This window comes from Squalius cephalus, assembly GCF_949319135.1.
Source record: "Squalius cephalus genome assembly, chromosome: 9".
NCBI lineage: Eukaryota > Metazoa > Chordata > Actinopteri > Cypriniformes > Leuciscidae > Squalius > Squalius cephalus.
In genome coordinates, this window is record NC_137130.1 from 43,994,623 (window position 1) to 44,010,969 (window position 16,347).

At 39.1% G+C, this 16,347-nt stretch overlaps 2 protein-coding genes across 4 annotated transcripts in view; one reads left to right on the forward strand and one right to left on the reverse strand.

The window, feature by feature from the left end:
• The window catches only part of LOC307164987 (uncharacterized protein), a 188,619-nt gene that overhangs the window by 40,110 nt on the left and 132,162 nt on the right, over positions 1-16,347 (reverse strand). The window lies entirely within an intron of this gene.
• Positions 1-16,347, forward strand: part of LOC307164940 (stonustoxin subunit beta-like) — a 50,085-nt gene that overhangs the window by 27,815 nt on the left and 5,923 nt on the right. For all 3 annotated transcript variants that reach the window (XM_079882164.1, XM_079882166.1, XM_079882165.1), the window contains exons 2-5: positions 6,515-6,627; positions 6,782-6,845; positions 11,631-11,723; positions 14,252-15,976. In XM_079882164.1, coding sequence (XP_079738290.1) covers positions 6,538-6,627; positions 6,782-6,845; positions 11,631-11,723; positions 14,252-15,976 — 1,972 coding nt within the window. In that variant the 5' untranslated portion in view covers positions 6,515-6,537. The remainder of the gene's footprint in view (positions 1-6,514; positions 6,628-6,781; positions 6,846-11,630; positions 11,724-14,251; positions 15,977-16,347) is intronic.

The following is a 16,347-nucleotide window of genomic DNA, read 5'->3' on the forward strand; positions in this document are numbered from 1 at the left end:
ATAGGGGGCTGTGGCAGCGATTGGCCAATAGAACGCTGAGCAGTTATGAGTTTAACTCATACTGCTACACCTTGTTAAAAAAAAACTTTTCTGGATCCGGCAATACATGACAACTACAGAACGATCTCCAAACTGCCTCTCATGTCAAAGATTTTGGAGAGAGTTGTTTATTCCCAGCCCTCCTATCTAAATACATTTAACATTTTGGATACATTTCTGTCTGGTTTCAGATGTGTTGCACAGCACTCAATCTGCATTATTGAAGGTCACAAATTATATTCTACTCTCCATGGACTCAGGTTCGCCTGTTGTCCTAGTTTTGTTAGATCTCAGTGCTGCGTTCGATACAATAGTCCATAATAGTCTTTTAAATCGTTTAGAATGTATGGGGGGCATCCAGGATTAAGAAAAAGGGATCATATTTCCCCAGTTTTGGTATCTCTACACTGGCTCCCAGTGAAATTAAGGGTGGATTTAATTTTTTTAACTTTTGTTTACAAGGCACTTTTTGGGCTCGCACCCAAAAATATATTAGTGACCTTTTACACCCTTAAGGCAGGCATACACTGTGCGAATTCTGCGCGATTTGAACTGAACAAGTAGATGTAAAGCCAAAGCCAAAGCTCACATTTTATGTGCTCACACTATATGGTCCGATCATCGAGCTGTGACTTGACTGCTCACAATCTACGTGTGAAATATGTGCGATAAACCGCCGTGCCGGGTTGCGCCAATAGACCATGATATCGTGGATCCAGAGATATTGTCAAAACAAGCATCAGCTATCATTATCAAGAGGATTTAGCATTTCCAATTTATGAATTAAATTATTATTAGTATTATTGTATTATTATTATTAGGGAGGGCGCACTTTTATTATAAAATTGATAGGCTATTATAATTAATTTGCCACGCAATAATTTCATAGCGCATCACCGCATAACCGACATGCTGCAAGATAATACAAGATTTAATAGAAGCTTCCTCCTCCTCACTGAAAATTGTCTAAAAACATTTAGGTTGATTACTTAGGTTGATTACCATACATGATAATATGGTTTATCCATTCTGCAACACGAATGGAGGTAATCTACAGTAATTTGTAGCTACAGAACTTAAAGATCTCCCTCTTTTCGTTTTCTTTCTTGCTACATTAAAGATGAAATGGTGACACTTCTGTTTTTGCGCAGGCGCAGTGAGGGAAAAAACACTGAGTTTAGGGCGATCGGTTCGTAACTCTGCTTAAACTGTGCGATATAGTAATGAGGAGAGACCACATGTTTCTGACATGCCAGAAATTCATCCGACCATCCGATTGCCGGTCGGGAGAGGTTTATCGCCTCTCGTTTCCCCCTGTACAGAGCACGAACACTGCACGATAAACTACGCACGACAAAGTTGAAAATCGGCTCGGCATGAAAAAGAGACTCACGAATCTAGATAGAATGTATGATGTTGTATTTAAAAAAAAAAGTTTATTCTTGCTTGATCTGTAAAGTACGGAGCCCGGGAAGTCACCTGTGGGAGAAAAAAAAAACAATCCGTGGCGACGGTTTTGCAATCCGTCCGCTCAGTTTATAAACCGTACTCACGAATTCTCAAACTGTTCCCTCGGTTTAACAAATCGTGCCCACGGATTAATAAACCGTACCCACGAGTTTCTAATCTGCGCTCTCAGATTTGTAAACCGTGCCTTCAGTTTTTGCAATCTGTACCCACAAATTCATAAACCGTGCCCACGCATTCGCAATCCGTTCCCACGGGTTTGTAAACTGTACTCACGGATTTGTGGCTCGCCCTCATTTTAGAAGAACACCAGGAGACCGTTGTTAACGAATCATATTTTATATTGTTTTATTAAATATGAAGTGGAACACATCAAATTGTCTTGCGTCTGCATGTTTAAAGTGATTCTCAATTGTAGCGGGTATGGGGTGGAATAGAGGCTACTATTTAAGAATGACGTGCATCAAAATCTTTTGTTTATTTGTAATAATCTTAGCACTTCATTATTATTGTCTAACCAGTATATTTGACGAATTGCTTTGTTCCTTTTTTGTAAGTTTTGGACAAAAGCGTCTTCTAAATATGTAGCCTAAAATGTAGGCATAATTAATAATAATAATAATAATTATTATTATTATTATTTGAGTTTATAACTATAAATGAGTTAACTTAGTAATACAGTAATATGTTTTTCATAAAATAATTTATCAATGCTTTATTTGTATAGGCTATTAACTAACCTTTTACAGTTTTGGATAAAATAGGCCTAAATTTTTTGCATAATTTTTGCTTAAAAATAAAGCATTCACAAATGATTTCATGATAAATGTCTGTCTTATGTGAACTTATTTATAGTTATAAACTCAAATAATAATAGGCTAATAATAATAATAATAATAATAATAATAATTATTATTATTATTATTATTATTATTACTACATTTTAGGCTACATATTTAGAAGACGCTTGTCCGAAACTTACAAAAAAAGGAACAAAGCAATTTGACAAATTTCAGTCATAATACAGGTTAGACAATAATAATAAAGTGCTAATATTATCACAAATAAACAAAATATTTTGATGCACGTCGTTCATATACACGCTACAATTGCGAATCACTTTAAACATGCAAACGCAAGACAATTTGATTCCACTTAATATTCAATAAAACAATATAAAATATGATTCGTTAACAACGGTCTTGTGTTCTTCTAAAACGAGGGCGAGCCACAACAAATCCGTGAGTACAGTTTACAAACCCGTGGGAACGGATTGCGAAACGTGGGCACGGTTTATGAATTTGTGGGTACAGATTGCAAAAACTGAAGGCACGGTTTACAAATCTGAGAGCGCGGATTAGAAACTCGTGGGTACGGTTTATTAATCCGTGGGCACGATTTGTTAAACCGAGGGAACAGTTTGAGAATTCGTGAGTACGGTTTATAAACTGAGCGGACGGATTGCAAAACCGTCGCCACAGATTGTTTTTTTTTTCCCAGAGGTGACTTCCCGGGCTCCGTAGTACAGCACTTTGGGTCAACTTCTGTTGTTTTTAAATATGCTATAAAAATAAAGGTTGACTTGACTTGATCAGAGAAGGTTAGGAGGAGTCAGCAGCACTCATCAGTGGCATCTGGGGCCTCATTTATAACCATTGCGTATGCACAAAACAGGCCCTGAAAGAGGCGTACGCCACTTCCGACGCATAAGTTGTGATTTATAAAAACAAACTTGACGGGAAAATTTGCGCACCTGCATGCAAACTCTGACCCATGCGTACGAACGTTTTGGAGACAGAGCAGTTTGGCGACACCGATGGTGAGCTGGAGTTAAGTGTCGTTTTGGTCACTTTTAGACAGAAAATCTAAAGAAAATTAAACATATACATTAAGATAATACAAATAATTTCACTCACCAAGCCTGTCACTTGAAGCAAATATCCATCCCTTCTTAAATGTCCGCGGCAGCGAGCGCGCTGGGCCGTTTAGTGAAACTGACGCAAATAACAGTTTAATAAATAAAATAATGATTTAAACTATGTTTTACTTCTGATATAAACATTTAGATTAAATATGCCATTCAAATTAATGGAGTTAAACACTTAAACATGAAATCATTACTGAGAAGTTACAAATTTTTTTGATAACACTTTAGAATACTGTTCCTTCATTAATGAATAATTACACAGTAACAAACGAGTAACGCATTATTAACATTCTAGTAACTACTATTAACTAACAAGAAACTCTGATTAACAAATTAGTAAGTAATAGCGCTCAGATGAATGTAGTAGTTCATTATTAGCTAATCAATAACTACTATTTTTTTCATACCTACCAGAGAACTACTATCTACAGGTTCATAATGAACATGAATAATGCATAATTTATAATAAAAGGTAATGGTAACCCACTAGTAATGACTCAATTATTACTACATCATTCTAAAGGAACTACTAATTATTTGGATCAGTATCTAAAGTGAAAAACATGATAACTACCTAATATTGACTGAAGTCATTGTAAGCTTTTGAGATTTTTGTAAGATTTTGAATAGTAATTCCTTCCAATGGATTTGGTAACACTTTAGTCATTACTAGTGTGTTCCCATTATCTTCACTTTAGAATACTGGGCTGCGTTCTCCGAAACTACCTTAACGCTACGTCGTTCTTAAGTTGTACCTTAAGAAGTACCTTATCGTTAATACGTGTTTTCCGAAACCTTCTTAGTTAAGTATACCTTCTGTAAGTCATACGTTCGTAAGGTTGGTCTGGAGCGCTCTTAGCTATACCTTATCGCTGCTGACGGTTCATACCGCTAGTGGCCACCACTACGCAAAAAGCTTTTTTACATCGCAGTTTAATTACACATAGAAAATTTTATATGAACATTTAATATAAAATCTGATTTAGTATTAAAATTACATTTTTACTTTACTTTAAAATTTTACACATAAAATACTTAAGTTGTTATAGCCTACACCCAGTGTATGGAAGTGTTTTCATTAATAAAGTTTCCATACACTAATGGTTGTTAGCTTTTTGAATTACTATCCTAAGGCACATCAGCTGGCGAACCATTTGACAGAAAAGGCTTAGGAGTCTATATAAAGAAAGATGAGTTTACACAAACTTTATAGCTATGGCAGCGAGACAGCGAGTACTTGTTTTAAATCAAAGACGGCGCCGTCCGCGGAGCCAGTTAGTGTATGTCAACTACATGGCTGGTGGATAATCAGCATACGTTGTGGAGAACATTAATACACTTATGGCCGTGAGGGTTTGGGATTGCACACTTGCTAAATTATAAACACATACTCATATTTATTTCTGCATGTACATATTTCAATGAGCTCCGATGAATGCAGTTTGTACTATTTCTAAAACGCTTCTTTATAAAGAACATTGTTTTCTCAATACTTTACCTATACCGCTGTGAAGGAAAGAGCGCACAATCGATCATCGAGGCATCGATATCAACCTATTCAGCGCCTCCACCATGGACAGCGCCTGCTAAGGTCGAACTTAAGAAGGTTACCTTGAGCAACATCCTAAGGTATAGTTCGGAGAACACACGTAGGAAATGTATACCTGTAGTTAAGGTGTACCTTTTGAGTCTTCGTAGCGCGCTAAGAGACAACGTTATCGGAGAACGCAGCCCTGATCCAAATAATTAGTAGTTCCTTTAGAAAGATGTAGTAACACTTGAGTCATTACTATACAAAACCTTACAAAAGCCTTAAAAGCTTACAATGACTTCAGTCAATATTACTGTAGGTTGTTATCATGTTTTTCACTTTAGAATACTGATCCAAATTATTAGTAGTTCCTTTAGAAGGATGTAGTAACACTTGATTCATTACTAATGAGTTACCATTACATTATTATATATTATGCATTATTAATATTAATTATGAACCTGTATATAGTAGTTCTTAGTAGTCTTCAGTGAGGTATGAAAAATAGTAGTTACTGATTAGCTAATAGTGAACTACCACATCCGACTGAGCGCTATTACTTACTCATTCGTTAATCAGAGTTTCTTGTTAGTTAATAGTAGTTACTACAATGTTAATAGTGATTTACTCATTGTTCCTGTGTAGTTATTCATTAATGAAGGAACAGTATTCTAAAGTGTTACCCATTTTTTATATTCAAATTCAATCAATATAAATATTTGTTGTGGGATGTTTTTGAACACTTTTCCTGTGGCGTGCTGTGTTTTAATGTTTTAACCACAGATATAATTGCTTATCATGATAACCAGATTGTCTGAGAAAATAATGCATTTTACACTATTTGATTTATGTATTCAAAAACAAGGCAAGGATAGGCAACTACTTGATTTTTATTAATGTAATGTGTCTTGTACCGTTAACGTGAATGAATAATCATATGCAAATGATATGCAGATGAGGATCTGCATAGTAAAACTAGGCATTGTAAGCTCCATATATGGTTATTTCGGGGTGGAGACGCATGTGCGCACAATCTTCTGCTGACTGGGATTTATAAAGTGAATTCTGCGCAGGTTCTGGCGTACGAACGGTTTTATAAGTCTGAATATTTATTTGCGTACGCCATTTTTGGCTTTTGGCAATGAGACCCCTGGTCCCTGTATAAAAAAAACAACTATGAACATGCTGAAATCAGGAGCAACTAGGGCTGCACAGTTTAGTGGGGAAATCTGGTTAAATTCTGGTTAAAATTGCGATTTAACATTCACATCGTGCCTACTTGTAGGGTTGCACTATTTCATTATTATAAAATTACAGTATTTAAGAATAAATATAATATAGTAATTAAAATGATAATAATAATTTTACCTTTATTTTATAAGAAAAATGCAGGCAGCCTATAACTATAAATAATTAGAAAGGAACACTTAAGAAACAACAAACAAAGAACGAGAACAAATGGTGACAGGCAAAACTAAGCAGAATATGACAATGAAACTAAACAAGACAAGGTCGTGACAGGCATCTCCTTCACATTGACATTCAAACAGGTCTCCTGGTTGACGATTCCAAGATGGTGGCAGTTTTGACGTACCTGAATCAGCCGAGCTGCATCTATTGTACATATCTGTGGTTGGCGACCCTAGCTGCGGTGAATGCACAGGTAAGTGCACTCCCTCAGACAAAATGTGCAAGTGTAACCAGATGTATTTCATGAGATTAAGGATAAAAAATCTTTGTGGAAGTTTTATTTATTTTTTTATGAATCATTCCTTCAAAAAAAGGAAGTGTTACAACCCAAATCTGATGAACTTCAGATTTTAAATAAAGACACCAGAGGACTTCATTTCTTAGCAGACGAAGGAAACAAAAAACATCCAGGTAAGATTGAAATGTTGTTACAAAATGTGAATGTGCTATCAAAAATATCACTGGACAGATTAAATATCATTTGAAGGAAAAATGTCTCAGGTTACGTATATAACCTGGTTCCCTAAGAGGGGTTGGTAATGACATTTCCATAGTGTCAACACCAGGACAGCATCTAGTTCCCCTTTCAGGGAACCAAGTTACATGCGTAACCGGAAACGTTCCCTTTCGGAACTCAACGCTGTCATGGCATTGACACTATGGGAATGTCATTACCAACGCTGCCACACTGAGAGAGATTGTCTCCTCAACAAGGCTGTGTAATACTGGCACAGACAACTGTTGAATGCAGACATGACTTGGTAAACCCTGAAGGACCTGTGACCTGGCTACAGTCCAGACTGTAAATCCTGAGTAATGTGTGCGGAGAGGGCCAGCCGGCTGCAGCACAAACCTCATGTAAGGGCTCACCCCTAGATAGAGCTATAGAAGATGCTACACTCCTTGTGGATTTCCAGAGGCAAAGCCATTACGAGAGCCTCACAGGACAGAGTGATAGCATCTATAATCCAATGGGAAAGGCACTGCTTGGTGACTGTGTTACTAAAGCAGACCAGAAAACAAGACAGGGGTAGCTGCAGGTTGGAGCAATGGGTGTACAGAAAGGAGGTGTGTTTTGGAGGTGTGAATTGCTACAACAGAAACTAACCCTGCCGCACACATTGGTCGACAGCTTTCGCGACCAATAATGAAGACCCTTCTACGCGCACCTACCATTCGGCATGCCCCAACCTTTCGTCATGCTCATTACTCCAACCTGCAGATATCCACACTTGCAAAAAACTGGGAGAATGTACGCCACTGGCCCGACATAAATCCTAAGAGCCTGGATTGGTTATAGTAGATGCAGCCTCTCTATTGCTATGGCGATTCATGCAGCGAAGGGAAGTTCGACCGGGTGGCTGGTTACAGGTGTGCAAAATAGCTCTGATCATACCTGGGGCAAAGTCTACTGACAGGGCCTGCAGATCTCCTACTCTTTTGAGCAATGTCAATGTAAATAGTAGAGCCACCTTAAAAGTGAGAAGCCTCTCTGAGGCTCTAAGGGCTCAAATGGAGCCTCTAATAAAAAAACAAAACTCTCCAGGACCACAGAAAGATCCTACAAAGGAACTCCGCAATTTTAGGTCATACAATTTTCTTGTGGTGGGAGCTCTGGAAGTCAAAAGTGTCTCAACATCCTCAGTTGAGAGATCAGAATCTATGAGCTGTTACCTTTCAGGGACAAGTCCCAAAGTTTCCAAATCTTCAGCCAGAAAGTAAATTGCCCTCTGGAAGAGCAGTTTGGTTTCTGCCAAAAGCAGGATCTGCTGTGCCTGCCTGAATAGGAGGTGCAAGCACAGCTTGCTCTGGTGACTGATGTAAGAGACTCAATTGTAAGTTGCTTTGGATAAAAGCGTCTTTTAAATGTGTACATGCAAATAAAGCATTTTATATGATATAATTATACTGACCTGACTGTATTTCCTATGACCCTTTTCTTTGCCATGCCATGTGCTTGCTATGGCTTCAGTGCTTGCTTGACCCCATATTGCTGCTTGCATCTTTATTTTAAAATGGATTTTTTCAGTATTAACTCTTTCCCTGCCATTGACGAAAATGTCCATAATTTGTGACAAAACGCTTCCCCGCCATTGACGGAGATTTCCGGCATTTCGTGTTTTCACTGTTTTACGGTAGGAGGCACTATTACGCATCTTCTGAAAGAGTACCGAATCTCCTGATCAAAACACAGGTGAAAAAGAAGCAGAAACATTCATTCATCAACATTAAACATCACATTAAGGCGAGACACGGCAGGCAAAAACATCGGTTTTTTTTACTGGTCAATTTTGAGATTTTTGGATATTTGTCTTCAACATGTCTTCTTTCAGACTTGTGGTGAAAAAAAGTCCGAAATACACATTTAGGTCTTTATTTTATTACACTTTGTCTGTTTGCGTCTGTAGATTTCTCATAAATTCAACAAAAGTTAGCGTTCTTAATCAACGCGCTGCTCCGCGATCGCTGTCTGCTCCTGTCATCACACACACCGCTGGAAAGCTCTCTCTCTCCTGTACAATCCTGTCAGATCCAAATATGGTCATTTCCTTTTTATCAGCAACCAATCGTGAAAGTAAAAGGACTGAATGCGCAATCTCATTGGCTGATGATAAATCTTTAGAGCCCGTTTTCTCAAAATTACTTTTCTCTCAAACTCCAAGTCTGAAATCTCCACTTCAGTAGCACCGATATACACCAAACTCTCCAGTCTTGTACCTAGTTATAAGACATTTACAGAGGGATTTGTAAATATATTATTCCTAGCCTGATTTATTTAACATTTTATTCCAAAAAACATGGCAAAATTATTTTTTTTAAGGCTATTGACAGTATTTTCTGATTTACAGGATAACAAAAGTAGATATCCATAAATCCCTCTGTAATTGTTTTCCCATCTAATATGTGAACACAATGAAAAAATAATTTTTAACCTGGCTTTATCCAATACTCAGATTTCGTTTTTTTTTTAAATATTATGCAAATTAGCGCATATTTAATTAGATATAGCATAATTTGCATATTTAAACATTAAATTACAGAAAACTTGTAATACATTTTTTTTCTCATCTTAATGTAGGTAATCAAGTGGGAAAGTTTCATGGTGATATCTGCTAGTTAAAACTTTTACCCTATTCACCTGTAGTGTCTCGCCTTAATCAAACTGCCTAATGTTGCCGAATGAAAAGTCGACCCAGGACAAGCTATAGGACTGTGCAAGCTTTGAGGGTGTTGACTCAATCTGCTCTATCCATCTATGTTTTGATCAACGTTCTGAATTAGATCTAGATGTAGTCTTTGACAAAAACGTGATTTTTTTCAGGTTTTTGCTCAAATGGTTGTTTTTTTTTTTTACTTAAAAAGGAAATGCATGAATGTAGCGGGACCTTGGCCCTTCACACTTGGGGCACATATAGGAACACTGCCTCTAGCGTCACATGACTACGCCACCCTATTTAATAGGGAAATATAGATGTTACTACTAAGAATTGGTAAAGGATACACAGGAACGTGATTAGCAAGAAAGGGCTAGAGACGTGGATACCAATAATACAAAAGTTTTTATTTAAATACAATCATTTTTAATATATATAAAAGCTGAGAATCATCAACAAACACATGCAGGAGAGACCATAATCCAAAGGAGGCCGAGGCTTGATGGCAGACACACGCCCAAGGCTTCAATATCACTCTCAACACCCCGTGTACAAGTAACAGCACACACACTGCAATAAAGTCAAGAAATAATCACACAGCACTCTGTGACGAGCTCTCTACCACCACGTACGGGCCTACTAGTGGTCTGTCCCAAAGCCTCAGCTCCTGTAACAAGAGTGTGAAATTATTTATGGTCTCAACATACAACACCCTCACTCAAACATGCACAAATAATAAACATTTAGATCAACAAACAAGAAAATACTACAGAAAATGAAAATATGAAAGTCGAAGTTTGGTGCTGGCATTGGGTATTACTCACTGACCTTCTACCAGCACCTCTTGAAGGAACTCACAAATCAAAATAAATACAACACTGTAAAACTCAAAATAAACAAATCAGATCACTCAATACACCAACAATTATAAATGAAAATACTGCAATATTTGAATGTATAGTGTGGAAAACACTCATCGTTTAGAGTGGTTAATACTGGAGAACGGGCGTCACGTTAGGCTGCGCAGTGCGCACACACATACGCACACACACACACGTGTGTTGGAGAAGTTTGTTATAAGGATAATCTTGAGATATGAAAACAGCAGCGTCAAATCAGCGTTGCCCACCAGGCGTCTCAGAACATATGTTCTCCTTTAAAATACAAACATAAACATACTTACAATATATATAAAAAATGAGCGTTATACAAAGTGGACGTTTCACGTACCTTTAATTCATAAACCCATCGCCCATCCACGCATACACAGGAACAGGACACAACATCCCCGAAGCACGGGAATGCAAAGGGAGAGCAGCCACTCAAAACTCAAACCGCGGGCCATCCACGCAGCTATGAATCACACAGTCATTACGACAAATCACATACCTGGGTACTAACTAAGCAGCCAACGCACACACATAAGGTTACCTCAAAGCATATGAGACACGGGACTGCAAGAGGCATGTAACGTGAGAGCCGGAGCCGCCAACAGCCGCGGGCCATCCACACAGCTATAAACAAAACAAGCGTTTACACAAAATCCCACATCTGTTTTTACGACCTAGCTCAAACGCACCTACCTCAAAGCGGAAGCGCTGCAGAAACAAGGGGCGGTCCCACGGGCAATGACGCGACGCTCAAACGCCAAGCACACGCAGGAGGTGACTACATGTTCTTTTATACTGTCCCACCCTGCTCGTAATTGGACCTACGCTACCCCAAGCACATTAGTCTAATTACAGCGCCACAATACGTCCCACTACAATCAAGATAGAATAAAACCTTTTTGTTTTTAAAGCAGAGGGTGTGCTCTTTATTTTAAAATTTTGTATGTTTGAGATATTCACAGAACAAAATATTCTGGGGGGTCATGAAAATTTTGTGAAACTGATCAAAAATGCTGGCAGTGGCTAGCAACTTTTTTCAAAAATGCTGGCGGGTAAAGAGTTAAACAGTATTCATTACCATCAGATATAATTTAGTTAATATATGATAAATATTCTAAGTATAAATTATACCTTTTATTTATTTACTGCAGCCCTGGCATCACAGCCCATTGAAGTGGCAGCTCTAGGAAGACATCTGTTTCCTGGTATGCTGTATGACTGCCGCAAGGATACCTTCATTCCAGGTGCTTTACAAACCTAAAATATATAAATAAATAAAAGTTTATTTCCCCTCTTCATCAAATATTGCATCACTAATTACCAATACTTGTTTAACAACACTATAAAACCTGCATGCTTCTTCAACAGTACATCACTTCCTTGTAAATTTATCTATAAATTACAGCAACGTCTGTTTGTCTGTCTGTCAGTCAGTCAGTCTGTCTGTGTGTGTGTGTGTGTGTGTGTGTGTGTGTGTGACAGGTGTCTTCCTACGGGCATGAGAAAGTGCAGTGCCAAGTTTGACATTGTTTGGATTAGAAATGCAAAAGATATGTTCAAATATATCGGTAATCCCATACAAAAATGTAATATATGGCCATATGTACTTATATTTTAAATAGCATGACATATATCTATACATATATTTGACTTATCTGAGAACACAATATATGCCTGCAACATATATGAACATTTATGTGTCCAAACATGTGAAGAAAATATTTGAGTTCATCCATATATGATACCATATATCTGCATGTATTACAGTATAGTATTGGTTTCTCGCATATATGGACAACATTAAGTATAAATATGTGACATACATATTTGTTTTCCACATATTTAATAAATGTATGTAAACATACATGCATGTGATACTGATGCATTTTTAAAGCTGTGGCATATGGTTATGGTACTTTGTGGATGTATTTTGTAAAAAATTACAAAGAAAACACCGCATTATTGTATTAAAAATACTATATTTGGTATTCACACAATACAGACACAAAATCTCCAACTATAGTCCATGTTAGGACTTATTCGAAGACATTCCCTATATAAGTGAAAGTATGCACTATGGAAATAAGTACATATATGCGTCTTACATATATTTCACATTTATGTGCATATACGGGAAAATATATGGCACTTACATGAAAACGGCCATTTTTGCTATATTTTGAAATATATGTTTCATATACAGTATGTCTATGTGTTTTACATAAATGAATTTTGCTTATATTCTCATATAGGCAGCAGACATACATGGGCACTGACATTATGTAATTTACATATATTGACATATATTACATTTCTGTATGGGATAGAAGCACTTAGAAAGTTGTGGTTTAAAAATAAACATTCTGACATAAACACTCTGTCAGCTACACTGTTTACTTCTAAATATTATATTTTGTTCACGGCCATCATTTGTAGTAACTTATTCACAAACTGTTTGCTCAAGTGTAGCATTTTTTTTTGGAGTTCACTGTGTAGCCTGCTCCCTGAATCGTCACGCTTATTCATTTGTGGATGTTAACTGAATCTGTAAGTCACCTACGCTGTTTACTTCTGTATATTATATCTATCTATAAATTACGGGAACGTCTTTTTGTCTGTGTGTGTGTGTGTGTGTGTTATTCGCATATCTCTCGAACCGAAGTCCGATGGATTTCAAACTTGACAGGTGTCTTGCTACGGGCACGAGTAAGTGCAGTGCCAAGTTTGACGTTGTTTGGATTATGCAAAAGATATCGTTAATATTGGTAAAAGAAGCTCACACTGACACTGAGTGAGCACAGCTGGCCCCTCCCCCTCTCACACTGACACTGAGTGAGCACAGCTGGCCCCTCCCCCTCTCACACTGACACTGAGTGAGCACAGCTGGCCCCTCCCCCTCTCACACTGCACACTGAGTGAGCACAGCTGGCCCCTCCCCCTCTCACAATATTGCACACTGAGTGAGCACAGCTGGCCACTCCCCCTCTCACACTGCACACTGAGTGAGCACAGCTGGCCACTCCCCCTCTCACACTGACACTGAGTGAGCACAGCTGGCCCCTCCCCCTCTCACACTGCACACTGAGTGAGCACAGCTGGCCCCTCCCCCTCTCACACTGCACACTGAGTGAGCACAGCTGGCCACTCCCCCTCTCACACTGACACTGAGTGAGCACAGCTGGCCACTCCCCCTCTCACACACACACTGAGTGAGCACAGCTGGCCACTCCCCCTCTCACACTGACACTGAGTGAGCACAGCTGGCCACTCCCCCTCTCACACACACACTGAGTGAGCACAGCTGGCCACTCCCCCTCTCACACTGACACTGAGTGAGCACAGCTGGCCACTCCCCCTCTCACACTGACACTGAGTGAGCACAGCTGGCCCCTCCCCCTCTCACACTGCACACTGAGTGAGCACAGGTGGCCACTCCCCCTCTCAAACACACACTGATTGAGCACAGCGCAGGACCAGAGACAGAGAGGGTTGAAGAAAGCAGCGGAGCTTAAGTAGCGTTTTCTCTGAGTTCACTGTGTAGCCTGCTCCCTGAATCGTGTAGTTCAACTATCCACATTTATTGTATGTCATTATGTCAGTATCAGTATTTGCTTTCTACCATGCACAAATAAAAATGTCACTGAACTTTTGCTTTGCAATTGTAACAATGAGAACTCAAACACACCAAACCAACAATTACTAAAAACACACAAAAACTGATTTTGCATGGGCATTTTGCACTAGTAACTTTAAAAGTAATTTCTCATTTCAGGTGTCACTCTGTGGGATAAGAAATCATTGAGAGAAGATTTGGACACCCGTCCACAGCCAAGGACAGATTTGAAGTTCAGTAGCTCCGACTCTCTCTCCAGTAAGTCCAGTCTCCTGGATGTAAGTGCTTCCCTGAAGGCCAGCTTCTTGGCAGGGCTGGTGGAGGTGGGAGGATCTGCCAAGTTCCTGCGTGACACCAAATCCTCAAACCAACAGTCCAGAGTTACAATGTATTACAGTGAAACCTCCAGATTCGAACAGCTCACTATGACTCAGTTGGGACTGACCACCTACCCTCAGGTCTTTGACCAGAAAACTGCAACTCATGTGGTCACAGGTGTACTATACGGAGCTCAGGCCGTCATGGTGTTTGATTGGAAATTTTCAGAAGAGGAAGAAAAGCAGGAGATTGAGGGAGAACTGAATATCATGGTCGAGAAGATTCCTCAATTTTCCATTAAGGGACAAGGAGCTGTAAATATGACAGATGCTCAAAAGAAAGTGGCTGAGAATATTGCCTGCACATTTCATGGTGACGTCCGCCTTAGACAGAACCCCACCACTTTCATGGAGGCCCTAGAGGTGTACAAGAAGCTCCCCACTATACTGAAGGAGAATCCACAGAATGCAGTTCCAATAAAAGTCTGGCTCTATCCTCTTTCTCTACTGGATACAAAAGCTGCTCAGTTGGAGAGAGAAATTAGCACAAGTCTGGTTTCCAACACTGAAGATATAATAGAGGGCCTGGGAGAAGTACAGAGGACATGCAACGACCTCTCCAGAAAAACTCTGGTAAATGTTTTCAAAGACATCAAAGAGAGGCTCCGTTTATTTCAGGGCTCTCTTAGCACCTACGAAACGCTGCTCCTGAAAGCAGTGGCCAAGGTCTTGCCTGCTATACGAGGAGGAGAGATGGAGCAACATTCATTGGAAGACATCCTGAAGATCCACTACAGCTCCCCCTTTAATACTGACATGCTTAACCAGTGGTTAGATCATGCAAAGGCTGAAGTTAACCTGTTGAGTTCTCACACCGAGATACTGAAGGGAATCAAAACTGAAGACTCAAACCGTCTCAACACCATCCTCTTTAATCCTGATATTGATGTTGTGGTGTGCTTGACCTTCACATCTCTGAAGTATGAAGACCTGTATCTTTCAGCCATGAAGAAGTTTCTGGAATCTGATGAGTTTAAAGAGCTAGATGTGGGAATGAAACACAATTCTAGCATGTTAGCATCTGTCAGAAAGGGGTTCAATGATCCTGATGTCATCTCAAAGATAAGAGAGAACTTATCTCTTTTCAGAAGTTTTTCAGAGGCTAATAAAGATAAAAAGAGATATCGATTCATTATTTCTGCCATCTCTGATCCCTCCAGTCCTGGCTCCTCCATCTATCTGTATGAATCAGGGAAGCTGACAGACACACAGTTCCAGCCCGTGTCGAAGCCTCCTCCACCAGAAGTGATGAAGGTCCTGGAGGACAGTGTGTCCCTGAAACTGCAGAAGTCCCCAACTGGAGAAACTGTGCAGTTCAGAGTGGAGTACCAGCAGGAGAAAGCAGATTCTGGCGCTGAGGAACAGTGGATTATCATAAACACAGCTGAGGAAGACTTTACTCTGACTGGATTGGAGTCTGGAAAGCAGTACTCGATCCGCTACAGGATAGTGGGTAAAGTGGGAGTGAGTGAAGCCAGTGACACTATCGGCCCCATACAGTCTTCAGGTAAGTGTTATATGCACTTTTTTTGCATTAATCTTTATCTTTTAAAAATATAGATATTTCGCTTCATCTACAGTCAATGTTTGCATTGGCAACCATATTTCCTAACATGTGTGGCTATAATTAAATGTGTAACATGTTGTAAAGTGTTTCCCACTTGACTGTATGAACGTATTATTTCCTTTGTTCATGCTAAATAGTCCTTAAAGACGCAGAGTATATTATGTATTTGATGTCTAATGTAGGCTACTATACTTAATCATATGACATTCACAATAAACAATACAAAGCCTTGAACAAGTGACACGTACATTTCTATAGGACATTTAAAACCCTCTGGTGCTCCTCATTTGGGAGTCACACTTATTCTCTTC